General features: G+C 50.7%; 1 protein-coding gene across 1 annotated transcript in view; it reads left to right on the forward strand.

Moving 5' to 3' along the window:
- The first annotated feature begins 745 nt into the window (after positions 1-745).
- PREX1 (phosphatidylinositol-3,4,5-trisphosphate dependent Rac exchange factor 1) overlaps positions 746-25512 on the forward strand; it is a 172450-nt gene continuing 147683 nt past the window's right edge. The window contains exon 1 of the mRNA XM_008159188.3: positions 746-1085. Within this exon, the coding sequence (XP_008157410.2) occupies positions 867-1085 (219 nt within the window). The 5' untranslated portion in view covers positions 746-866. The remainder of the gene's footprint in view (positions 1086-25512) is intronic.

Below are 25512 nucleotides of genomic sequence, written 5' to 3' on the forward strand. Positions count from 1 at the left end.
TAGGCTCTGCTCATGGGAGCAAAGAAGTCCAGAAGGAAAAAAAGGAAGGATAGAAGGAAAAAATGGGAAGGGAAAGAGAAAATGAGAGAGAGAGAGAGAGAGAGAGAGAGAGAGAGAGAGAGAGAGAGAATCACGCGTGTTTCTTCCCAAGGTCGTGGCAGTGCCCCAGGGCACCGAAAGGGCTGGGTATCCCAGAGGTGACACAGCACGCGCGGGGGCCGCCCCTCTTTCTTCCTTGGGCCGGCGGGGGCGCGCGTGTCCGGGCGGGCTTGCTACTGAGCTCTCCGCCACGAGCTCCTCCAGCCTGGTGTTTACTCGGCCCAGCAGCGGCTGTGGCGGCCGGACCTGCGTGCGTGTGCCTGTGCGCGCAGGGTGTCGCATGTGTCGGGTGGGAGTGGCGTAGCCCGCGGCGGGGGTGGGGGCGCCACGCGTTCGGGTGCAGAGTTCGTGCGCTAGCCTCCGAGCTCCGCCGGGCCCCTTCCGGAGGATTCCTCCCGCCCGAGCGCCGCGGGCGGCCCCGATCCGGTCGCGCCGAGCTTCCGAAGTCGCCGCCAAGCGCCGCGGCGCGTCTCTGCGGCTCAGCGCGGCGTGGCACTTGGCAGACGCTCCCTGGGCGGGCGGGTGGCGGGGGCCCGCCGTCTGGGAGCCCCGAAGGCCGCCTCCTCCCGCCTCTGGTCCAGCCTCCGCGCGCGCTGCCTCCGCCCCCAGCCCGGTCCCCCGCCCCCAGTCCCGCCCGCCGCGCCAAGCGCCCGGCCCGCGGCTGAGCCGGCGCGCCCCGTCCGGGATGGGGTGCTTGGACCCCTGAGTCGCCGTTCGGCGCGACCTCCGCGCGGGGGAAGGAGCCGGCACCACGCGGCTGCGCTAGAATGGAGGTACCCGGCGGCAGCGATCGCGGCGGCGGCGGCGATGGGGCTGAGGACGGTGCCCATCCGGACCCCCGGGCCCCCGGCGCCGCGGCGCCTAGCTCCGGTCCGTGCGCGGCCGCCCGGGAGTCGGAGCGCCAGCTGCGCCTCCGCCTGTGCGTCCTCAACGAGATCTTGGGCACCGAGAGGGACTACGTGGGCACCTTGCGCTTCTTGCAGTCGGTGAGTGTCTCCCGGGGAGTGCGGGGACAGCGGAGCGCGGGGCCTCGGCGCGGGGCGCTCCCCACAACCTGTGGCCGCAGATCCCGGGGGTCGCGAGAGTCGCCTCAGGGACGCCCCGCGGGGCGCGCAGAGGAGTGAGGAGACCCGGGCTCCTCTAGAGCTGGTCTGTCGCTTTCCTGGCCGGCCCGCAGTCCAGCCCCGTCCCGGGGTCTCCCGCACTTCGTTTCTCCCCGGGCACGCTGCCCTTTTGTCTTTTTTCTCTCCCCTCCGCGCCTTTCCAATAGTTTTAAAATTAGTTACATCCGTGAGGCGGGGGCTCTGCAACCCGAGCGCCTGGAGCTTTTGCTCCTGCTTGTTTGTCGCCAGGGCTTGCTTCGCCGCCGGGTGCGCCACCGAGTCCCCATCCAGGACCGACCCTGGAAATGCTAGAGCCCAGCGTCCCTCCGCGCTCAGGAGCGTAGGACAAAGCCCAAAGCCTGGAGGATGGACGGACATGGACCAGACCCCAGCGTAGGACTCCTGGGCCCCACGCACACGCCTTTCCTGGAGCTTGGGGACGGTGGGGTTAGAACTCGCGACTTGGCAATCCAAACGCTCGCCACCCCCCTCCCATCTCTGAAGTTTCCAAACCGCAGCGACAGATCTGTAAAATAACAACTGAGCGCTTACTCTGTGGCAGGCGCCTGCATGTGTCATTAGAAGGTTTAACCTTCGCAAGTGGCCCATGAAGTAGGGACGAGCACACCCCCAGCTTTCAGATGGGAGAGTTTAGCTCCAGAGAGGCTGAGTGCCCAGAAGTCACTGGTTAGTTGGGGACAGTGGGTTTTGAAGCAGGGCAGGCCCAGCTGGTGCTTTAAACCCCTATCCTATGCTGCATTTCGTCCTTTTTTTTTTTTTTTTTTTTCCTGTGAGAGGGAGGAAGGGGCCGCTTCCTTACTCTCCTAGGAAGTGAGAAAAGTGGCTTCGTGGTGGAGGGGGTGGGACCGGACCAGGCGTTTCTGAGAGTTAGGAGACTCCAGGGCTTTAATCTCCGTGCCTCCTGCTGGGACCTCATTTACTCCCTTCTCAGCTCTAGGAAGTCTTTTAATCCTGGTTCAGGAAGGGCTGGTGGGGGCGGTGGTGTTTCCTTTAGGGACCCAGAGCCAGGCTCTGCAGCTTCCAGTCTGGGGGGGCGGGGGCGGGGGGCAAGAGGGAGAGGAGACTCTGGCATCCTCTGGGGTATCTAGTAGCTTGGGGGTGTAGCTGAGGCTGTGTGAGGTCCGAGTTCCAACTCAGGGAGGAGAGAGCCCTTCTGTCTGTGAAAAGAGGGCATATGTGTGTGTTTGTGTGTGTGTGTGTGCGTGTGTGTGTGTGTGTGTGTGTGTGTGAGTTTTACAGAGGCATTGAAAACCATTTGGCTAAAGGACCCATCTAGAAAGGCCTGTGAGAATAAGGCAGGGTTAGCATCCCCCCTACCCCCCCCCCCCCTGCCCGCCCATCTCTCCCTCTCTCACAGTTAAAAAAAAAAAAAAGGATCTGCTCAGTTTGAAGTTGGCAGTTTCTGAATTGAAGATATAGACAGCTCTGCCATCTCTGAGCAATGTCAAATTCTAGGGAACTCCTCACTTCTCCTTCTGAGCCACTCCCTCCCTGCTCCTCAGTCTGGAAGGGAGAGAGGCAAGCAGTTTTTTCTGTTAATGGGAAAGAAAGCCCTTGCCCTAGATGGTGTGGTGCAGATATAGATTGTGTGTGGGTTAACTGTGGTTTTACATCGTCCACGTGTAGAGTCAGAGGAAGCTGGAATAATGGAAATTGATTGGAATCAACCATTCTTATTATTAAAGAAATAGAAAAAAAAAAAGATCTTGCTACTTCCACATTATCTCCTTGGCATTTTTAATTTCCTGAGTTTATAATTTCTTTTTATTGACCTGTCATTTCCGAGAGGAGCTGTTCCAACTTTGACATCTTGGACCAGTCATGTCACCTGCCCTGGCCTCAGTTTCTCCACTTGTAAAACGAGGGGAGGGGAATCCAGGCTTCCTTTCGGCCTTGTCCTTTTGGGTGTCACCAAGCCGGTGTCAGAAATGGACTGATTGTGTAACCTGACCAGCCATACCTTGTTTGCGATCTGCAGGCTTCTCTCGGTTTGCTCCCTCAGAAACAGCCCCTAAACAACCCAAGACCTTTTCGTTTTGAAAACCCAGGGCTCGGAGCTTCAGGAACAGTTAATTACCAAAGCTTTCCACGCAGCAGCGATGCTGGCAGCCTGCAGGTTGTGATTCTCTTCTGTCTTCCCACTCTCTCCTCCCGGCTTTTATACTTGCTAAGGGATTTTACCCCCAACCTCCTGGCTTGGGAGAATGGAAGAATGCTCAGTAATCCCGCCCTGCTTTTAATTCCATGTGGCAGAGACAGGCACTGAAGGGCTGCCCTGGCCTCCGTGTGTCCCCGGTTTTAAGCTTCCATTGCCAGTAAAAATGAAGCCTTTGTACAAACTGAACATCGTGGGAGATGCCGAAAAGCCAGTTCTAGGTTCCTGCCTTCAAGGAGAGGACAGTCTCGTGGAGGGTGGCAAAATGGGGATTTACAAAAATTCAAGTGCAAGTCTAGGGTCAAGTCCTGGGGCTCTGTGACCTTAGGCAAGGGGCTTCTCCTTTCTGAGCCTCACTTTTCTCATCTGTAACGTGGGGGGATGATAATAGATCTTATCTTAGAGGGTTTTTAAAAGGATGAGTTATATAAATACACATAAAGCACTTAGAACATGCCTGGCAGGCAGTAAGGCATATAAGTATTAGTTATTATGATTAATTATTATGTTATGTGATAATTACACCAAATAGGTGATTAGGATTATAGGATTTCGCATCCAGAGAAGAGGGGTTATCCGGGAGGGCTGCCTGGAGTCAGTGAGATCCCTGTCAGCACAGAAAGGAGGACTGGGACTCTGAGTGGATTTTGTTTTGACCACGTAAACTCTGGCCACAGGAGCGCGTGGTTTTGTTGGGCCTGGGACCTTGTGCTTTCCCCAGATTCTTCCCCATTGCCCTGGCTTCTGGTTCTGAACAGCGGATCGCAACCTTTAGAAGCTCCCACTGGGCTGAGTGCTCCCTGTGTTGTGTGCTCTTGGACAGTATTGATGAGGATGATAACCATCATAGTTGTTACTGCATGGGAGCTGAGACGGATGCACCTTGACTGTTCTAAGCACTTTGCATGTGCCAACTCATTGGAACTTCCCAACAACCCTCAGGAGAGAGTGCTGTTTGATCGCCATTGACACATGAGGAAACTGAGGCAAAGGTAGTGTAAGTGAGCTTCCCTGGGTCATGTAGGCAGCACTGCCAGCATTTGAGCAACCCCAGAACTCGTGTCCCTGGCCACTTCACTGCCACCGGCTTACAAAGGGTTTGGTACGTGATTTATGAAGGTGGCAAAACTGGAATTCGACCCAGGTCTGTGTGACCCTGACCCTCAGCCTGTGCTTCCTCCAGTTACTTCCCCTCTGTGACTTCTTTTCTCTCTTCCGCAAAATGGCCAGGACTATAGAAGAATGAAAATGTCAGGCTGCCAGTTCCTTCTCTGTGCTTCGTGTCTGTTCATCGCATGACGGTTCAGTGTGGGGCTCTGGAGCCAGGCTGCTGTGCCTCAGTTTCCCCATCTGTACAATGGGCATAGTACCTGTGTCATAGGGGGTGTTGCAAAGCTTGAATGAACCTGAGGTTAAAGCTCTTGAACTGTGCCAGGCATATAGTAGGTGCTCAGAATGCTATGCTGGGCTTTTTTGGGGTTGTTGGTTTGTGGCTCGAAGTCTTGCCCTTGAAGAGGAGGCTGAGTGAGCCTTGAGCCCACCTACTTCTTGGTTGGATTGGTTTGGGGTCCCTGCCTGCAAGGAGGGAAATCTCAGGAGCAGGTGCCAGCAGATCCTGTGATGGGTATGCCAGCAGGGTAGTGGTGGGAAGCGGGGGAGCCTCAGCTGCCCCCTCCCCCATTGCTGCACATCCCCCCAAAAGCCCACCATAGCATTCTGGGTGGATAGGGGAAGGGGCTCCCCTTGGCTGAGGGCAGAGACCTGTTACTCCCAGGCACGCAGAGAGTCTGCCCCATTGCCTGGGCTGGGCCAGGGTCCCTGAGGATCAAGGGTGTGTGAGTAGAAAGCTCCCAGAATACTTTCTGTGGTTCTGCTTTTTGGGGGTGGGAGCCCAAAGCTTTTCTTCTCATTGGAGCTCTGCTTGCCAAAACAAGAAACTGTGGTTTTGTGTTGTCACTATTTTTTGTTTTTTCAAAATGTTCTGTGCTCCTAGTCTGACACTAGGGAGCAGTTCCGGGGAATGGGGTGAGGGGCACACTTTTCATTCTGCAGTCACTGAAACAGAATGACCTACCCAGTGACTTGAGGGATTCTCATGGGGTTGTGTTGCAGAAAGTAGGAGGCTAAGAAGTGTATATAACACAGTTCCACTTCGGGAAAACAAACAATAACCGTAATATACACATGGACATTGTATGTGTAACATTACAGGAGCTTGGAGAAAAGGCTAGACAGATGTGTATCTTATTTGTTATATCCTTTTCATAGAAAAGAATGCATGTGGATGCGAATGTATTTTTTACAAACATTCAACAGAAAGAATTGCATTTTCAGCACGACTATTAGATTAATGCAACAGCAGTAGCAATAATAATTTCCTAACATTTATATAGTGCTAAATGTTTGCATGCCCTGTGTAAAGTAACTGTGCATCCACTCAGAATTTCCAGGTATTATTGTGCTTCCCATTTTAAAAAGGAAAAGAAGGCACAGAGAGGCCAGGTAATTTTCCCAAGACCACAGAGCCGGACAGAGCTGAGATTTATTATGGTCTTGCTGCATAGCCCACATTCTTTACTACTACCCTGGTCATGATGTTGTGTTTATGACCAAGATTATTGCCTTTGTGAGACTTCTGGACTGCCCAGGTGGGCAAGAATTAAGCCAAAAGGTGCAGATTATCTGAGCTTTAGGGTACTGGAGAGTCTGGACCAGATCACTTTGTATTGTGCTGAACATCATCAGGAAGTCAGTGAAAAATTTTTTTCTTTTAAATATTTTTTATTGATTTCAGAGAGGAAGGGAGAGGGAGAGAGATAGAAACATCAGTGATGAGAGAGAAACATCAATTGGCTGCCTCCTGCACACCTCACACTGGGGATCGAGCCTGCAACCCGGGCATGTGCCCCGACCAGGAATTGAACCGTGACCTCCTGGTTCACAGGTCGATGCTCAACTGAGCCACACCGTCTGGGCGAAAATTTTTTGGTGATAAAATCCTTTGTTAGCAGGAGTTAGATGGGCCCCATCTTCTGTGTAAAGGAAACAGAGCTATGAAAAGGTAAAACTGTAAAGAAATTAGGTTGTTTCTCTCAGCCTGCTGGCATGTATGGAGCACCTGCTGTATATCCTGGACAGTGTGCTAGGCCAGGAAAATGCAGAGCAAATGTGGTTCTTATCCTTTAGGGAGGGTGACCCTAGTGAAGATGCTAGAACTCATGCATTTGAATGAGTTTTCTTCAAATGAGCATACTGGACACCCATTCACTATTATTCTGGTGTTTGCCCTCATAACCATTTACCTGTCAGGTTAAGAAGAGATGGATGGGTTGCTTTTGGAGGCTCCAGGGCACCCCTTTCTTAGAGAGTGTCCTCTTTATCAAGCCAGTGAGCGGAAGACCTGCTGGGCTTGGGGCCACTCCCTCAGACCAGGGAACCCACATCGTCTTTGTTTCACAGCCCCCCCTCTCTTAAAGCTTTTGCAAGAGTTAAGTTTTAGCAGACCACTCCGGGATGCAGAGCTTGACTTTTCAGATTTTTGTGATTTTTCTCCTTTTTTCCTTTTAAATATATTTTTATTGATTTCAGAGAGGAAGGGAGAGGGAGAAAGAGATAGAAACATCAATAATGAGAGAGAATCATTGATCAGCTGCCTCCTGCACACTCCACCCACACTGGGGACTGAGCCTGCAACCCGAGCCTGTGCCCTGACCGGGAAGTGAACCATTACCTCCTGGCTCATAGGTTGACGCTCAGCCACTGAGCCACACCAGCCGGGTTCTCCTTTTTTTCAATAGACACAGGCTTTCTGGCTGCAATCCTGGCTGGAAGTGGGTGATCAGGATGGGCTGATCCTCAAATTGGCATGCAGTGTCTCACCAGCCTTGTTCCCCCGGCACAGGGTGAGGTCAGAGCTGATTCTAGCTTCAGAGGTTACGAGACAGAACTTAAGAGCAAGCTGGGGGGGTGGGGTGGGTTTGAATCTCATTGTTTTGCAGGTGAAGCCTTCCCCCTTCCCCCTCCCCCCCCGAATGACCCCCAGAAGAAGTTGTGGTTCCTAGAGGGAAGTGAACTCTGGTCAAGGGTGGTGGCCCTGCAGCTGCTCAGGGTTCCATCCTGAAAGTTATGGGGAGAGGACTTGGGTGGCCCATGTCCTTCTCTGGGGATTTGTGTTCGCCCTAGCAGCTGGTCTGGGCTGAGTCCTTCCATCTTTCAGCCCTCAGCACTATTGACCTACTGGGGTGAGATCATTCTTTGTTGTGGGGGGCTATCCTGTGCATTGTAGGATGTTTAAGAGCATCTGTGGCCTCTGCCCACTAGATACCGATGGCATCCCTTTCTCCCAGTTGGGACAACCAAATGTATTTATGTGTTTACATAATTAGCATGGGACAGTTTGTTCGTATCACCCAGTAGTGTGTCTTGGGTTACTGGTTAAGAGCATGGATCCTAGAGACAAAAGGCCTGGGTTCAAATCTCTGCCCCCTGTGTGACCTTCGGCAAGTCCTTGTGCCTCTCTGCGCCCGGGTCTCTCCATCTGCACAGTGGAGATGATTGCAGTCCTGTGAGGAGCGAGTGCAGCCATTCAGGTGCCCGACACAGCTGAGCACAGAGCCAAGGTCAGCCTCACCCCAGTACTTGCTGTAGCCTTTCCTGTTCTCTGGGGGGCCCACCCCCAGGAAGGAGGGAAGCCCTCTAGCCTCCCAGTCCTGTGTGGATTTTAAAGTTTTATTTTCTCGGCTCCTTGAGGACCAGAAGGAGATCTGCCCACCCTCCTTTTGTCCTGTGGTCAGACACTCAATCTGTGTTTACCCGCCTGGTTCCTTCCCCAGGGTGGAACTGACAGATGATCTCTTGATTGTGGGCCAGGGGAGCGAGGCCATTTCAGGCTGGCAGGGCTCGGGCATGAAGGCTGGTGGAAGCAGGTGGCATCGGCCTCCAGGATCTGGGGTCTTGTACTTTCCGCCTTGCCGGGGAGGGTGGGTGGCTTTGGTAAGGAGCTGCTCCCAGGTCAGAGCAGGGCGGGGGCAGTCAATACTTTCATCCACAAATTCACTTATTCCTTCCATAAATGGACATTAAATATGTACTATGTGCCAGACACTGGGCTAGGTGCTGGCATGTGGTCAGGGCAAGATGGACAGAGTTCCTACCCTCATGGAATATCCAAATGTGACAAAGAGACCACATGAGAAAGTGACAGGAATGGCTGTCATCAACAAATCAACAAACGACAAGTGCTGGCGAGGATGTGGAGAAAAAGGCACCCTCGTGCACTGCTGGTGGGAATGCAGACTGGTGCAGCCACTGTGGAGAACAGTATGGAGTTTCCTCAAAAAACTGAAAATGGAACTCCCATTTGACCCAGTAATCCCACTCCTAGGAATATATCCTAAGAAACTAGAAACACCAGTCAGAAAGGATATATGCACCCCTATGTTCATAGCAGCACAATTTACAATAGCTAAGATTTGGAAACAGCCTCGGTGCCCGTCAGCAGATGACTGGATCAGAAAACTGTGGCACATCTACACAATGGAATACTATGCTGCCATAAAAAAGAAGGAATTCTCATCATTTGCAGCAGCCTGGATGGAATTGGAGAACATCATGCTAAGTGAAATAAGCCAGTCAATGAAAGAAAAATACCACGTGATCTCACTCATTTATGGATAATAAAGAACATCATAAACTGATGAACAAAAAGATAGATACAGAGACAGTAAAGCATCAAACAGACTGTCAAATTACAGCAGGAAGGTTAGTGAGAGGTGGGGGAGATAAGAGATCAACCGAAGGACTTGTATGCATGCATATAAAGCATAACCAATGGACGCAAAACTCTGGGGGCGGGGGGGATGAGGGCATGTATGGGAGTGGAGTGGGGGGGCAATGGTAAGATATGTACACATACAATACCTTAATAAAAAAAAAGAACCAAAAAAAAAAAACACCTTTCTAATAAAAAAAAAAAATAGCGTAAAACTGCAAAAAAAAAAAAAAAAAAAGAAAGTGACAGGAGCTGCTCCTTGGTGCCAGGTACTGTGCTAAGTGCTTTGTGTGGATTATCCCTTTGAGCCCTTGCAACAACCCTCTGAGGCAGAATAGATGTCATCATTGTACCTATTTTGCAGATGGGGAAACGAAGGCCTAGAGAGGTTGAGTAACTTGCTCAAATCCACACAGGAGGGGAATAGCTACACCAAGAAGGAAATAAAATGGGGACATGTCCAATATAGGGATGGCGGCATCTACTGAGATGGAGTGGTCCAGGAAGGTCTCTCGGAGGAGGTGGCATCTGATCTGAGTCCTTGGCAGAGAGGGAGCCAGCTGTGGAAAGAGTTGGGAGAAATGTGTTCTGGTAGATGGAATGGCATGTGCCAGGGCCAGGACCGTGCTTGGCTTGTTTGAGAAATAGCAAGAGGCTAGGGTGGTTGGAGGGGACAGTAGGGGAGGTAAGGTTGGCTTGGGCCTCATATGCCTGATGAGCAGTTGGGTTTTATTAGTGGGGTGAGGAGCCCCTGGAGGTTTTTCAGCACGGGTGTGACATCGTCTGATTGATGATCTGAAATTCAGCATGGCACAGTGGCTTTCCGAAGGGCCCAGCAGCCGCCTCCTGCCTGTAGCCTGGACACCCATCCAGGAGGGAGGACCACACTTCCGCCCCCAGCCGAATTCCTGGTTTGCTTCCAAGCTGCTGTGTGACCCAGGGCCACATCTGTCCCCTGTCTGGGTCTTAGCCTCCTGTGGATACTGATTCTGAGCTGATCCCACCTGGAGAGGACTTTGGGCCCCTGTTTGTGACCTGGGCGTGGACAGGTTGTGCTAGTGGCCACTGGTTGGCAGGGCTGTTGATGTCCCTGCTTCCTGTGAAGGAGGAAGGCACCCCTGTTTTCAGTTCAGGAAACTAATTTGCATGATTAACAACTGTTTGATGTCACCCTCGACTCCACCCTTCACCCATAGCCCTCATAACAACACTTTACACGCTACCAGCCCTCACCTCTGTCCTGTGACCAACGTCTTTTCCAGGCCTGCTTCACAGGTGAAGAAAACCGTGGCACAGAGCGGTCAAGTGGCTTGCCCACAGACACACGGGTGGGGAAGGGCCAGGGCTACTGCAGTCACCTCCTCTGCTGCCACCCTGACCTCCCACATTCTGGTCTCCATACACAGCGCCAGGGATCCAGCTAACACTTACGGCAGCTCAGACCCTGCCCTGCTCAAAGCCTTCCCGTGGCTCCCACCGCCCTCAGAGTCAAAGTAAAGCCCTTACTTAGAATGGCCGAGAAGGTTTTGCGAGGTCTGACCCCATTGCTTCACCCGTTTCCTCCTCTATTATTCTTTTTTCTCATACAGTTTTTTAATTTTTATTTTCGTTTAAATATATTTATATTGATTTCAGAGAGGAAGGGAGAGGGAGAGAGAGATAGAAACATGAATGATGAGAGAGAATCATTGATCGGCTGCCTCCTGCACACCCTCTCCTGGGGGTCCGAGCCCGCAACCTAGGCACATGCCCTTGATCGGAATCGAACCCGGGACTCTTCAGTCCACAGGCTGTCGCTCTGTTCACTGAGCCAAACCGGCTAGGGCTCATACAGTTATTTTTAATTGTGATATGATGTACACACCATAAGCCCCACTTTTTCCAAGTGTATGAGTTAGAGGTTTGAGTATATTCGTACAGTTGTGCAATCTGCTGCACTAATTCCAGAATCTCCTCTTGCTCTTACTCCTTCCCTCCCTCCCTCTCTCTCTGAGTCCTTCCCTCATTCCCTCGCAGCCACATTTACCCTTTTTCAAATGCGTCAGACATGCCCCTGCCTCAGGGTCTTCTCACGTGCTCTGTCTGGGAATGTTCTTCTCTCAGTATCTCCATGGCTCACTCCTCCAGGCCTTTGCTCAATGTCCTGTCCTTAACAAGTCTTCAGTGACCCCTCCCCCACCATTCCAAGTGGTGCTTCCCCCTAGCTCACCACTTCCTAGCTCCTTTTTTACCTGCCTTGTTCTTATTCACTTTGTCTCTCTGGCACCAAGAACAATGCCTGGCACATAGTAGGGCTCACTAAATATTTGTTGAATGAAAAACATTTTTTCCCCTTAAATACATGTGTGTGTTTTCTTACGAAATGCGATTATCTTGATTTATATAACTTGCTGAGTATTTTTTGCGCAGACTTTTGGGGACTTGAGACGGAGGTAGCCTGATGTGTTCTGCCATAACCAAAGGCATGTGAGTGAGTGTGGGCTGAGGGAATTAGGTGCGGGAGGATTCTTCGGCAGTGTGGTGATGTGCTCAGGCACCCAGAGTCTGGCCCACACTTTCTGCCCCTCAGTGGCTGTGTGATCCTGGGCAAGGAGCTTTCCCTTTCTGCACCTCGGTTTTCTCATCTACTCACCACACCAACCTCACTTCCCCCAGCGCTCACCATGCTTTCTTCTTGTTCTTAAATGGTGCTGGGCTGGCTCCAGCCCCCGAGCCTTTTCATGTGCTGTTCCTCTTGCCCACAACACCTTTGACTGTGCTTTTGTGCCAGGCGCCCCTCCCTGTCTTTGAGTGTCACTTCCTCAGAGAGCCTTCTGGTCCCGTTCTCTGCCTCACCACGCCCGCTCTTCTTGGTACCTGTCACTCTCTGAAATGATCCTGTTGGCTCGTTTAGCGTCTGCCTCCCCCATTAGAATATGTCACACGAGGTCAGGACCCTGGTCTGCTGGGTTCGCTGACAAATCCCCAGCACCCAAGCACGGTCTGGGTGTTCTGTGAGGACTGGTCAAAGGAGTGAATGAGTGAGTGAGAGGGACGCCCGCTGTGACAGAGGGTTCCTGCCACTTTCCTAACCAGTGGTCTTCACGTTGGGGAGTGTGGACCCCAGTGTGGGGAGTGGCTGCAGACCAGCACTCTTGGCCTCCCGCCCTTACCACACAGGGAGGGCAGAGGGAGCTCTGTGTGGTCCCAGCCACCAGCTGTTGGCCGGCCAGGCTGTTGATTGGGTGGTTTTTAAGATTTATTTGCCCTTCATCACAAAGATCATAAATACAGTGGGGGAGTGTGTGTCAAAGCACATTTCCTTATGCCCGTTCGGCAAAGGCACTCTCTTATGGAGCAAGTAGGGGAAAATGTTTTATGTGTGTTCTGGCTGTGTGTGTCGTACAGATCTACATACATACGGGCATCTAGACACAAAACCCCAGCGTGCTGTGTTTATGGGCAATTCAGTACATCTTTTCAAGGTTAACTTAAAAAAAAAAATATATTTTTATTGTTTTTTTACAGAGAGGGATAGAGAGCCAGAAACATCGATGAGAGAGAAACATCGATCAGCTGCCTCTTGCACACCCCCTACTGGGGATGTGCCCGCAACCAAGGTACATGCCCTTGACCGGAATCGAACCTGGGACCCTTGAGTCCGCAGGCCGACGCTCTATCCACTGAGCCAAACCAGTTTCGGCTAAGGTTAACTTTTTGATAACTTTTTATTTTGACATTTCATGAATACTGAGCACTCACCCAGATTCACCAGTTGTTGGCCACTGGCTACATTTGCTTTATCATCCCCCCTCCTTGCCTTCTCCCCTCCTACACACACACACACACACACACACGCACACGCATACGCACACGCACACGCACGCACACACAATTATTTTTATTATTTTGATCCACTTGAAAGAAATTGTAGACATGATGCTCCTAATAATTCAGCATCTACCTCCTGAGACCATGGATATTCTCTTATATGACCACAGTGCAATAAACAAAATCGGGAAATTTAACATTGGTACTAAATTATACAACCCAGTCTATATCCAAATTTCACCTATTTTCTCAAAAATGTCCTTTATGCCCTGCCCCTCCCCGCCCTTCCCATCCCCAGTCCAGGGTCCAGTCCTGGATCACACCTCATATGCAGTCACCCTGTCTCTTTGGTGATTTTTACCCCTAGTGCTGCTGGTGGTAACTCTCCACTAAGGTGTGGTTCTGGCAAAGCTTGTCCTGGGCCACCATTTGCCAGCTCCGTGACCTTGGGCAGTTGACTCTTAGGCCCCAGGATCCTTAGCTATAAAATGGGGAGATCTCTGTCCCCACCCATTTTGTGGAGTGCCTGCTGTGGGCCTGGCCCTGGGGTGGGGCTCTGCTCTGTGGGAGGCTGCTTATTTCGGTGGATGAAGTGGTAAGTGCTGGGCATGGGGCTGGCTCCTAGGGACGTCTGCCACGCACCGGCTGTGTTTGCTGTCACTCTGTTCATCGTAGGACATTTGGAAAATAAAGATGAGTAAAATGATCTCACCCTTCCAAACCGCCGTTTCACCTTTCGGGACATTTCCTCCTTGTTCTGTGCATTTTGACTTAGCCTAGGTGTGATCGCACTGCACACGAGAGTCTTTCTTGCTTTTCTTGACCTTTCTGTGCACTTCCTCCTGTTACTCCAAGCGCCTTTCATTATCAAACCCCTGACGGCTTCGTAATGGAACGTGGGGGCTCTGGAGCCTGGCTGCCTATTGGCTGTGTGATGGTGGGCAAGCTCCTTCACCTGTGTGTGCATCAGTTTCCTCATTTCCGAAAAGGGTGCCCACCTCTTTGATGGGGGAATTAGGTGAATTTACATCTGTAAAGCTCTCAGAACAATGCCTGGCACACAGTAAGCTCTCCATATGTATTAGTTATAAAAATAATAATAATTATTATTTAACTATTCCTCTTTTATTGGGCATTTATATGGTGTTCAGCTTTGCAAAGTTACAGACCATGTACATTTTGGTTCAAGCTGCCAGTTCTTTTATCGATTTTGTAACTGAGGGCTGAAAAAACCTTGGCTTAGGACATTTTGGTCTTTACCCATCCAAATAAATCATTAGCAACTGGAATCCTAGGATCAGGTTCTCAGAACTGCAAGAGACTGCGATCATCTCACCCATTCATCCAGAAGGGGAAACGGAGGCTCTGAGCCAGGAATCCTGCGTGCCCAGATTCTTTGACTTCATTGGTCATAAGTGGTGTGTGTGTGTGTGTGTGTGTGTGTGTGTGTGTGACTATCATTCATGGTCCACGAGTCCATAGCACCTTGGGTTTCAAACTGGGGTCCTCAGGCCTGCAGCTCAGACCCCATAAGTAGGTTTCAACAGGCCTGTACAGTGTTTTAAAAAATTTTAATTGCCAACATTGAAAATTTTGAAATGAATATAAAAATAAATTTCATATAAAAATCTACATTTCTATCTTCTTAAATAACCTAAAGATTTATCCACATCAACAAGCCTGCATTCCTACAGGTAAACACATGGCTGGAGCTGAATTGTGGCTGCCTTTTTTAGACAAGACTTGCAGTCTTTGTTTGCCACAGTCCCCACCCTTCCGTATCATCCCTGATATTGAAACCAAATGTTGATTGCCATTTATCATTGTGCTTGTCCTGCTATATATTTTTTTTTAAATAGTAGAGTTAAGAGGACAATGGGCAAGGGTCCTTCTAACCATTCTTTCTATCAAATGGAAAACTGAAAGCTAGACCAAGAGGGACACATGTCTTAGGAAATGTAGGTGGTGGCAGGTTTCTCTGGAAAAAAAACACACACACGTTTAATAAGCAAAAATGTGTTTAATAAGCACAAAAGAGCTTTTCCTTTAAAAGGATAGGACTTTCATTGCCATTTAGAAGAACGCCCATCTGCTTCCCCTACCCTTTACCTGCCGGCCCCGGTGGGCAGTTGAGTTTGAGGTGCGGTTCCAGTGCGTGGGTGGTCCTTCTTTTCTCTGAGATGGGTAGAGGGGGAGGAGGTGGTTTTCCCTTAGAAAGGGTGGTTTGTTACCCCAAATTCCACTTCCTGTAGCCTGTGGGCAATCACTGACTTTTCTTTTCCCATCATCAGCTATAGAACTGGAGGTTCCCAGGTTTCCTGTCGTATTTCCTGAATCTTGTTCTGTACTTATTTATGCTCCTTGGGGAGACCCTGGGGTGCAGACCCCAGAGAGGAAGCAGTGAGTGCGAGACGGTCCCCCAGTTTGTTCTGGGGCCCTTTTTGGACTGCAGGGCCCTGAGACCATCACAGTCAGGCCTAGTGTCTTCCTGTGCTTGTGCAGAGACCTCTCCCTGCCTTCTTCCTCTCAAATAGGGAAGGTTTTACAATAACAACAACAACAACAGCAACACCACTAACAGCCCTGCTGTTGCTGATGAGATTAGCAAGAGCTGGGTTGTCAGGAGAGTCTTTGGTTGCAGGTGACAGGAAGCCCAGCCCAAACGGCCTTAGCAAAACCGGGAATTGCTTGGTTTGTGATAAGGAAGGGTCTGGTCTGTTGTCCTGGAGTGGGCTCTGACTGGCTGCTTTAGGTCATGCTTCCATCCCTGAACTAGTCACTGAGACCCCACCTGGCCAGGTCTGGCGGAGGGGCCCACTGGGCCGTGTGGCAGTGGTTTCTGGAAGGACGATCCCGGGGTGCTGGGACCGGAAGAAGGATGGGAAGCCAAGTGGGAGCATCTGTTCTCTGCCTCGGTGCCTTCATCCCAGACTGGGAGCCTTTGTCTTTGGGTCACCTGGCCCACTGCAGTGCTTCATAGCTTTTCCAGTTCTTACCTTTAAAGCTTTGCTTGTATCCTGCCTTCTCAGAAGGCCATGTCTGACAATTTCAGTTCTTTCCATAAATCTGATAATAACACCAGTGTCCACATGTTTGAGGTTCTGTGCTCAGGGGATGTCCCAAGCAATGTAGCCTCCCAGGAACCTGATGGGGAAGGTATTTCTATGTTGCCTATTTTATAGATGAGGAAACAGAGGCTCAGAAAGGTTCAGTAACCTGCCCAGGGTCACACAGCATCCTTCTCTCTTATTGAAGACTTCACTGTGTTGTGTGCGTTTTGTTTTCTTTCATGCCATGCAGCCTGGGTTTGAATCTGGGCTCTGCTGCTTCTAGATGTGGCACCTCAGGAAAATGACTTAACCTCTGTATCTGTGGGAAGAGCACTCTAGGCACAGGGAACAGCAAGTGCAAAGGCCCCGAGGCAGGAACGTGTTTCAGGAATCAAGGAGGCCAGAGTGAATCAGAGGTGAAGGCAGGGAGGTAACAGTAGGAGTGGGGAGCCTGGTGGAAAGATTGTGCGGGGCCTGTGGGCCATCATGAGGACTTGGCACTTTGTTCTGAGTGAGATGGGAGCCTTTGGAGCTTTTGAGCAGAGGAGGGACCACCTGACTTAGTTTTTGTAGGACCCTTTTGGCTGCCAGTGGAGAATGGATTGTAGGGGGCCAGGGTGGAGATAGAGGGAGGAGGCTGCCTTGGTGGAACAACATGACAGCTGGGATCTGGGGTGTGGTGCAGGTGGTTAGAAGTTCGTTAATTGCTCCTCCTTAGTGCTCCTGTGTTATTTACTAGCTCTGTGGCCTTGGGTCTTGGCTTGATCCTACTGAGCCCTCATTTTTCTCATCTGTACAATGGGGTTAAGGATGTTCCCTCTCTTATTTATCTTCATGTTTTTCTGCATGGATTGCATGAGGTGATAAATGCAGCATACTTCCTGGAGTGCCTGGCACATTGTAAGCGCTCAGCAAATATTTGTGGAATGAACCAGTGAGTGAACGACAGGGGGTTTGGGGCTGCTCCAGCTCTTCCCAAGGCATCCGCCCCTGCGGTCAGGCCTAGAGCGGGAAGCATCCTGTTTCCCCCCTGCTCCCCTTCGCCTCCCCCTACATGGAGATTTGAGTGAACAGAACCCAGAATGTTCTGGCAACAGTCGCTCCCTCTTTCCTAGTGACAAAGGCATCTTTGTTGTGCCCAGTTGTGAAATCCATTTCAGAAGTGAGGATGGGGCAGGCTCAGGCGTCAGCTTGTGAGGATGGGGAGGGGCTTGGAGGAAGACTTCTCAGGGTCGTGTCGATGGACAGCCTGCCCCCCCCACCCCCCAACCCTCTATCTTCACCTGGATGCTCTTGAATTGGTTCTGTGGAATGAGAATGTGGAGCCACACTTCTCCTGAGCAGCCACATCCGTAAACATTACCTTCCATAGCATTACACACTCTCTCTCACACACAAGAGGTGATAAACACCCAGTGCTGGCATAGCTGCTGGGAGACAGGCAGTTTATATGATGCTGGTGGGAGAGGTGGGAGCTGCTGTCTTTTGGGAAAAATAGTCTGGCAATTTAAAAATAAAAAAACACAATATCCTTTGGTTCAGTTTCTTTGGGAATCTCTTCTATAGAACCAAGAAAAAAGTTTGTAAAGATGTAAGTTACAAAGATGTTTATTCCAGCTTGGTTTATAATAGCCAAAATAAAAAAGAAAGAAAGAAAGAAAGAAAGAAAGAAAGAAAGAAAGAAAGAAAAGGAAACCACATGGGTATTTAAGTCATTAACAGAGAAAAGTCTAAGATAGTTGTTCATTCATGTGTTGGGATATCAGGCATCTGTTTAAAGGAATGAGGTTGATCTCATCTCTTGACATGAAAGGCTGCACGTGCTAACACTGTTAAACAAGAAAGGTTAAGTTTCAAGTCAGATGTAGGGTGTGATCCCAATTTTGTAGAATAATAACAAATCTCTTTCTTGGTAGGTTATTAATGTTGAGAAAGACACTGTATGATACACATCAGGATATTAATTTGACATTGGTGGCCCTAGGCTGAGAATGGGGAGGGGTATAGAGAAATATAATTATCTTCATGTTTCTCTGCATTGTTTCATTTATTATAATTAACATATATTTTAAGTTAAGATGAACTTCAAATAAAAGACTTACTGGCTTCTCACCCACTGTGTGGCAGACCTGTATATAATATTGGGTCCTATAAACCCTCCCATAGTCCTTTGAGAATCATGATAATGGGTGGTTGAGCAAGATTCTGAAACCAGGCCCCCTTAATTTAAATCTTGGGCCCAGATTTGACAAAGGGACAAAGACCTTTGCCCTCATGAAGCTGATGTCCTGGTTGGCATAGAACTGTGCCTAGAGCAGTTCATTTGAGGGCAGTTTTGGGCCCCAGGCGACTTTGGCAATGTCTGCAGACATTTAAAAAAAGTTTTTATTGATTTTAGAAAGAGAGGAAGGGAGAAGGATAGAGAGATAGAAACATCAATGATGAGAGAGAATCACTGATTGGTTGCCTCCTGCACACTCCCTTACTGGGGATCAAGCCTGCAACCTTGGCATGTGCCCTGACCAGAAATCGAACTGGTGACCTCTTGGTTCATGGGTCAACGCTCTACCACTGAGCCACTGTGGCTGGGCAGACATTTCTTTTTTAAAATCTTCACCTGAGGCTATATTTTTACTGATTTTAGAGAGGGAAGAGGGAGAGAGGGAGGGAGAGAGAGAGAGAGAGGGAGGAGAGAGAGAGAGAGAGAGAGAGGGAGGGAGAGAGAGAGAGAGAGAGAGAGAGAGAGAGAGAGAGAGAGAGAGAGAGAAACATCAATGTGAGAGACATCATTTGGTTGCCTCTCATACACACCCTGACTGGGGATCGAACCCGTAACGTAGGTATGTGCCCTGACTGGGAATCGAACCCATAACCTTTTGGTGTACAGGATGACGCTCCAACGAACTGAGCTACTCAGCCAGGGCTATCTGCAGACATTTTGGCTGTAACCGGGTAGGAAAGATGCTACTGGCATCTAGTGGGTAGAGCCAGGGATGTTGCTAAATATCGTGCAGTGCCTAGGACAGCCCTACAGTAATTACCTGGTTGAAACCCGGGGCTAGGTCAGTGTCTGCACATACATAGTAAGAGCTCAACACATATTAGCTGCTATGACAGTATGGTGACATATGTTCCTGTATTTGCCACCCATCTTGCAGTCAAGGAAACTGAGGCTTGGAGAGGTGTTGAAACCAAGGTGGGAGCAGGATGCCCTATTTCTGGGGGAGCGAGGTGGAGTTCTGGGTTCCAGGCTGGGCGCTGGGGAGACTCAGGAGACCCAGTCCTGAGTGTGGTGCTGGTTGCCCCTCCTGGCTTCCCGGCCGGGTGCCAGCGCTGTCATCTGCCAGTCGCTATGATGCCTCTGGCCAAGACACTTTCTCAGCCCCCTCCTCCTGTGTCAGGTCTTTGTCACGTTGTCATGGAAGGTGGGTGGAGGGGGATGTCTCTTTATTTCTGCTCATGCCAAGCTGTGTTTGGCAGCAGCGTGTCGTGTCTGCAGCCGGGGCCTGGTTCAGGCAGCTCAGCCAGCTGAATTGGCCTCACCTCGAGTCAGCCGTGTCCCTCTCTGAGCCTCGGTTTCTCCGCTGGGTGACAGAGTGGAGCTGGGAGTGGGGTGGGAGATGGTAGATGCTGAACTCCTTTGTCTATGGCAAGCATTCTAGAAGAAGGCGCTGAATCATCCTTTCTCCTTGTCACCCCTTCCCCCAGCACATAGTCTGGGAGGCTGGTGGCAGTGGGAGCCCCGCAGCAGGGAGATGGGGACAGTTTCTTCTCTCTCTCTCCGTCATTTTATCATCACTCCATGGTTGAGTTCGTCTTGTCCCATCACTTTAAATGCTATCCCTTTTCTGACACTTCTCAAATGGCTATTCCCTTCCCCGACCCCTGCCCTGACCTCCAGGTATCTATGTCCAGATGATGACTGGACATCTCTCCCTGGGTGTCTGGTGGGCATTGCAGACTCCCTGTCTTCTCCAGCTTTCCCCTCTCTTGGCCCCCTTCCGTCTGGTGAACAGCCCCTCCATCCTTCCACTTGCTTGGGCACATCCTTAAAGCCATCTCGATTCTATCCCTTCCCCTGGTAGCCTACATCCAAACTATCAGGAAATCCAGCTGACTCTGCCTTCCACAAGGACCCAGAATCTGGCCATTCCTCACTCCTCCACAGCTGCCACCATGGTCTCAGCCACCATCAACTTCTGCTGGGACTGTTGCAGTCACCTCCCTCCCAGTCCCTTGCTTCTACCCTTACCCCCGACAGGTGGTTCTATACATACATCCTGTGTCCGTCAGACCGTGTTACTCCTCTGCTTAAAACCCTCCCATGGCTCCCTCTTCATTCAGTGTAAACGCCACGGCCCTGCCTTCATATCTGGTCTTCCCACTCTCCGTGCCCACCTCTCTGACCACATCTCCAAGCAGACCTGGTAGATTCCTGCCTCTGGGCCTTTGCCCATGCTGTCTGCTTGGTCTAGAACACTCCGCAGGCATCCATGTGGTTTGTTACCCCTTCAGGTCTCTGCTTACTGGTAGATACCTTACTTCCACAGTGCAGCCTTCCCTGACCTCCCATCTAAAGACTGCACCTTCTCCCCATGCTTCCGCTCCCTCTTCACCATTGCACTTACGTTTTACTTGTTTGATTATTGTCTACTCTCCATGCACTAGAATTTAAGCCCTTGGAGGGCAAGGATTTAAAAAAAAATATTTTTATTGATTTCAGAGAGGAAGGGAGAGAGAGAAACATCAGTGATGAGAGAGAATCATTGATGGGGTGCCTCCTGCACTCCCCACACTGGGGATTGAGCCCATAACCCAGGCATGTGCCCTGACTGGGAATTGAACTATGACCTTTCTGGTTCATAGGTCAACACTCAACCACTGAGCCACACTGGCCGGGCAGAGGGCAGAGATTTTTATTTCTCTTGTTCCCTGCTGTTTCCAGAACAGTACCTGGCCCATAGAGGCTGCTTGGAAAACATCTGTAGAGTGAAGGAAGGAAGAGCCATCCATTCACTGTCACTTACCTCCCGAGATAATATTATACACTGAGTGGCCAGATTATTATGATCTCTGAACGCATAATAATCTGGCCACTATATACTATATCTATTAGAGGCCTGGTGCATGAATTCGTGCATGGGTGGGGTCCGGCCAGCCTGGCCAGGGGGAGGGGACATGGGCGGTTTGGCCGGCCTGCCTGCTGGTCGAACTCCTGGTCAAGGGGACAATGTGCATATTAGCCTTTTATTATAGAGGATATACACTGAGTGGCCAGATTATTATGCGTTCAGAGATCATAATAATCTGGCCACTCAGTGTATATCAGGCCTTTTAGGCGTCAAGGACAGAGTTAAATCAAACACTGGGTACGTCCTCAAGGAGCTTCATTCCTGGGGAGAGAATGGACACACCAGTAATGGCACTGCAGGGTGGGAGATGCTTTAACAGATGTGTTATTCAGGACTGTTTAGATTGTACATGAAAGAAACCTCAACTGAAAGGGTCTCAAGCAAACAACACCATCCCCAACAAAAAACTTTTATAGGCTCACTGATTCAGGAGGAAAGGCTTAAGGCATAGCTGGATTCCTGCACTCCCTGGCCTGGCCCTCATTGCCTATCCAGAGCTCTGATGGGTCAGGCCAGGGTCATAAGTCTGTTCCTGTAGATGGAGGTGAGGCATCAGCCCTCCCCCCCAACACATGGACTAGGACTAGGAGCAGGACTAGGGCGTGACTTTCAGGAGGGCACATTTCAGGGGCTGCAGAAAGCGAGGATTTCCCATGGACCCTAAGTGATTATGGAATGTGTGACCCTGTCTGTTGCAGGTGGTTAGGGGCAGAGTGGCACGCTGCAGGTTTCCTGGCGACAGGAGGCCCCCTGCCTCTCCTCCACACACCTCCTTTGCCCCCTCGCCCCTCACCTTATGAATATTCCTGGCTCTCCTCCTCTCCACCATCCTTCCTCCTCTGTATCACAAAGGGGCTCCAGATGGTGCGGCTCTCGGGGAGTCTGCCACGCAAATCTGTCGGGTTCATATCCCCCTTCTCCCTCCCCTTGTGCATATGCTGGCTCTGGGCTTCTCCGATCCTATTTCAGGCCTGAGAGAGGGAGGATGCTCAAGGTCTGGATGGGCCCCTGTGATGCTGGGAAGTCCTGTTTTATCTGAGTGGCCTCAGAGGCCTGCCCTAGACCTTTCGCCTTCTAGCAGCGCCCTGAACCAAACAGGCCTGCTATTGCCCACTCTTCCTGGGATCTAAACCAGGCTCTCTCAGATTTTACTGAACATACGAACCACCTGGGGATCTAATGAAAATGCAGATACTGGATCAGCAGGTCTGGGGTGGGGCCTGGGATGCTGCCTGTCTAACACGCTCCCTGGAGATGAGAGGCCCAGGCTGCTGATCGGGGGACCACTCTGAGTGGCCAGAGTCTATATCAGGAGAGCCTTCCTTGGCTCACCTCCTCCCAGCTCCCCATTACCAGCTCTCGGAACTGCCTGCCTTCTCTTAGAGCCCTAGTCACAAAGGGAATGTCCACACCACGTGAGGCACACTTTATGCTCCAGAAATCTTGTTTTCTGCTGTCTTCTGACTGTCAACAAATCCATTAAGGTCCTACCACGTGCCAGGCACTGGGGAAGCAGCAGTGAACAGACACAATTCCTTGCTCTCATAGGTCTGACATTTGCGTGGGAGGAGATGGTCAGTAAGCAAATAAAATCCTGCAAGGGACAGGTTCTATGAATGTGCTAATCCGTGGATCTGGATTAGAAGTACAGGAACTTGCCCAAAGACCACCCAGCCAGTAAATGGCAAATTTTAACCTAATACATTTTTTAGAAATCCCATAATAATTTGCATCCAAAGCAGTTGGGTGACATGTCATGTATGTTAAAGGCATGGATCTCATACAGGTCAGTGTTCAAAGTCCACCGTGTTTCATGGAGTCCTGTCCTGTGTAAGAACCTCGGCACATGGAGAGCCAGGCTGTTGTTGTCCTCTGAGGGACTGCGCCCCGGTGCTTACCATGGGCAGGTTCTGCTGGCTCCCTGCACCTCGGTTTCCTCATCTGTGCAGTGGGGGAGAGGATGAAGAGAGCAGAAGAATGGGCTTTGGGGGTTTGCATGGAGCCTAGCTATTGGCTGCTATCACTGTTACCATGATTGTTCTCTTCATACTTATTGACGGGGAGAGTGGTAAATAGAGTGAGCAACTTGCCCTGGTTTGCTTAGGACTACCCTGATTTTAACATTAAAAGTCCTGTATCCCAGGAGACCCTTCAGTCTTCGGTAAACCGGGACAGTTGGTCACTTTCCTGGAAAAGTGCTTATAAATTAGTGTAGGCCCTGGTATGAGCTAAGCCTAGATTTGAATCTAGCTCTCCCACTTCCTGCTGTGTGACCTTGAGCAGCTTACTTGGGCTCTCTGTGCCTTAGTTTCCCCACCCCTGCAAAACGGGGAGTGGTTGTAGTACCTACCTCAGAGGGTTTTGTGAGGTTTAAATGAATGAGATGACGAGTATAAAGGGTTTGGTGAAAGAGTAATATGCATCTTGTCCGGACTGGAGAGAAGCCGAGACCATTTTAAGGCCTGGTCTGGGGCTTCGAAGGTCCTCCCCTCCCCCACAGCTGGCTTTGGAGTCAGGCTGGCTCCATCCTCCACCACATCAAAGCTCCTCCTGTCCCCCTTTATGGCAGGGTCTGGGGGCCCCTGGTCCAGAGGCAGATTAGAGCAAGATCCTATCTGTGTGGTTGGAGGTGCCCAGCAGGGCAGAGGCTGTGGGCGCCTGTTCCAGCAGCCCCTGCCCCTCCCACACAGCCCAGAATACTGACGGATGCTGTCTTGGGTTTCAGCTCATCTGGCCCCTTGGTGGTTCCCTTGCATGGGGACAGAAGCCTGTGCACCAGTGGGGCCCTGGACAGGTGGTCACCCTCTCTGTGCCTCAGTTTCCTCCCCTCTGAGTGGGACTGCTCATGCACCAGAGCCCCTCCCGTCTCGGGCTGTAAGAACAAAATGCATGTAGGACAAAACTGGGTCCCCAGAGGGTGGGGTTGGAAATAATTTACTTGGAACCAGCTAAAACTTGGAGCACACAAGGACTCCAGGGCAGTACGACTGTGCTGCTCGACAAAGGGCTACTACGGGCTCACCGAAGTCGCTCTTATGGTACAGACTGTGCTCAGGCGGACCGGCTTCAAGGGCTGTGCCAGCGTCTTTCTCCTTCAGTCCTGTGTGTGTGTGTGTCCTCAGTGGGGGGGGCACCTCACTTGGTGGTGGTGAGGGGCCTCCATGCAGGAAGCGCCTGCCACCCTCCACCCAGCATGCAGAGGAGTCTTGAGAGTTAAATGGAAGAAGATATGTGGGACTTAAGAAATGATAGCTGCTGTGTCTTTTAAATTGAAATTAAACTTTTATTTACATTAATAGATTTAAGACAGGGTCTTGCACAGATCTGAAAAGATTCCAATTTAACCTTAGCTGGAGGAGAAGATACAATCTAAGTTAGTCAGATGATAGGCAATTACTGAGCACCTACTAAGTCCCAAAACCCTACAGACACTTGCTCTGCTCCAGGCGTGCCCCAGGGCCTGACAGCGTCCACACGTGAGCTTGGGCCTACCCAGAATCTGCTTTGATCTGCTTTTAAAATCTGCTTGTGCAGCTGATTCGCAAGAACACTGCAGTTTGAGAAATGTCATTTTGGTGTTATTCACTCCTTTAACTACCACCCTGTGAGGTAGGGTGCCTGAAAAAAAAGAGGCATGGAGAGGTTCCGTAATCTGCCCAGGCTCATGCAGCTTGCAGGGATTATGAGTCTAGGACAGTGGTCGGCAAACTCATTAGTCAACGGAGCCAAATATCAACAGTACAACGATTGAAATTTCTTTTGAGAGCCAACTTTTTTAAACATAAACTTCTTCTAACACCACTTCTTCAAAATAGACTCGCCCAGGCCGTGGTATTTTGTGGAAGAGCCACACTCAAGGGGCCAAAGAGCTGCATGTGGCTCGCGAGCTGCAGTTTGCCGACCACGGGTCTAGGACAAGAGGCAGAGGCAGGATTCGAACCCAGGCAGCCCAATGCCAGAGCCCTGCTCTTTTTTTTTTTTAATTTTCACCCGAGGATATTTTTTCATTGCTTTTAGAGTGGAAGGGAGGGGTGGGGGGAGAGAAAGAGAAACATCGGTGCAAGAGAGACAGATCTGTTGCCTTCCACATAACGCCTCTACTGAGCTGGGGATGGAGCCTACAACCGAAGTACATGCCCTTGATTGGGAATCGAACCTGTGACCCTTTGGTGTGCAGGCTGACGCTCTAACCACGAGAAAAACCGGCCAGGACAGAGCCCCGCTCTTGACCATCATGTTGTACCATTCAGTGGGGTGCCAGCTGAGAACACAGAAAGGGAGTGGGTGATTCTGACAGGGGGAGGGTCGGCCTCTGCCTTGCCTTGGCTGAATTGGACCTTCAGAGAGTAGGTGGTCACCTACCTTTCGGACC

This window comes from Eptesicus fuscus, chromosome 12 (genome assembly GCF_027574615.1).
Source record: "Eptesicus fuscus isolate TK198812 chromosome 12, DD_ASM_mEF_20220401, whole genome shotgun sequence".
Classification (NCBI taxonomy): domain Eukaryota; kingdom Metazoa; phylum Chordata; class Mammalia; order Chiroptera; family Vespertilionidae; genus Eptesicus; species Eptesicus fuscus.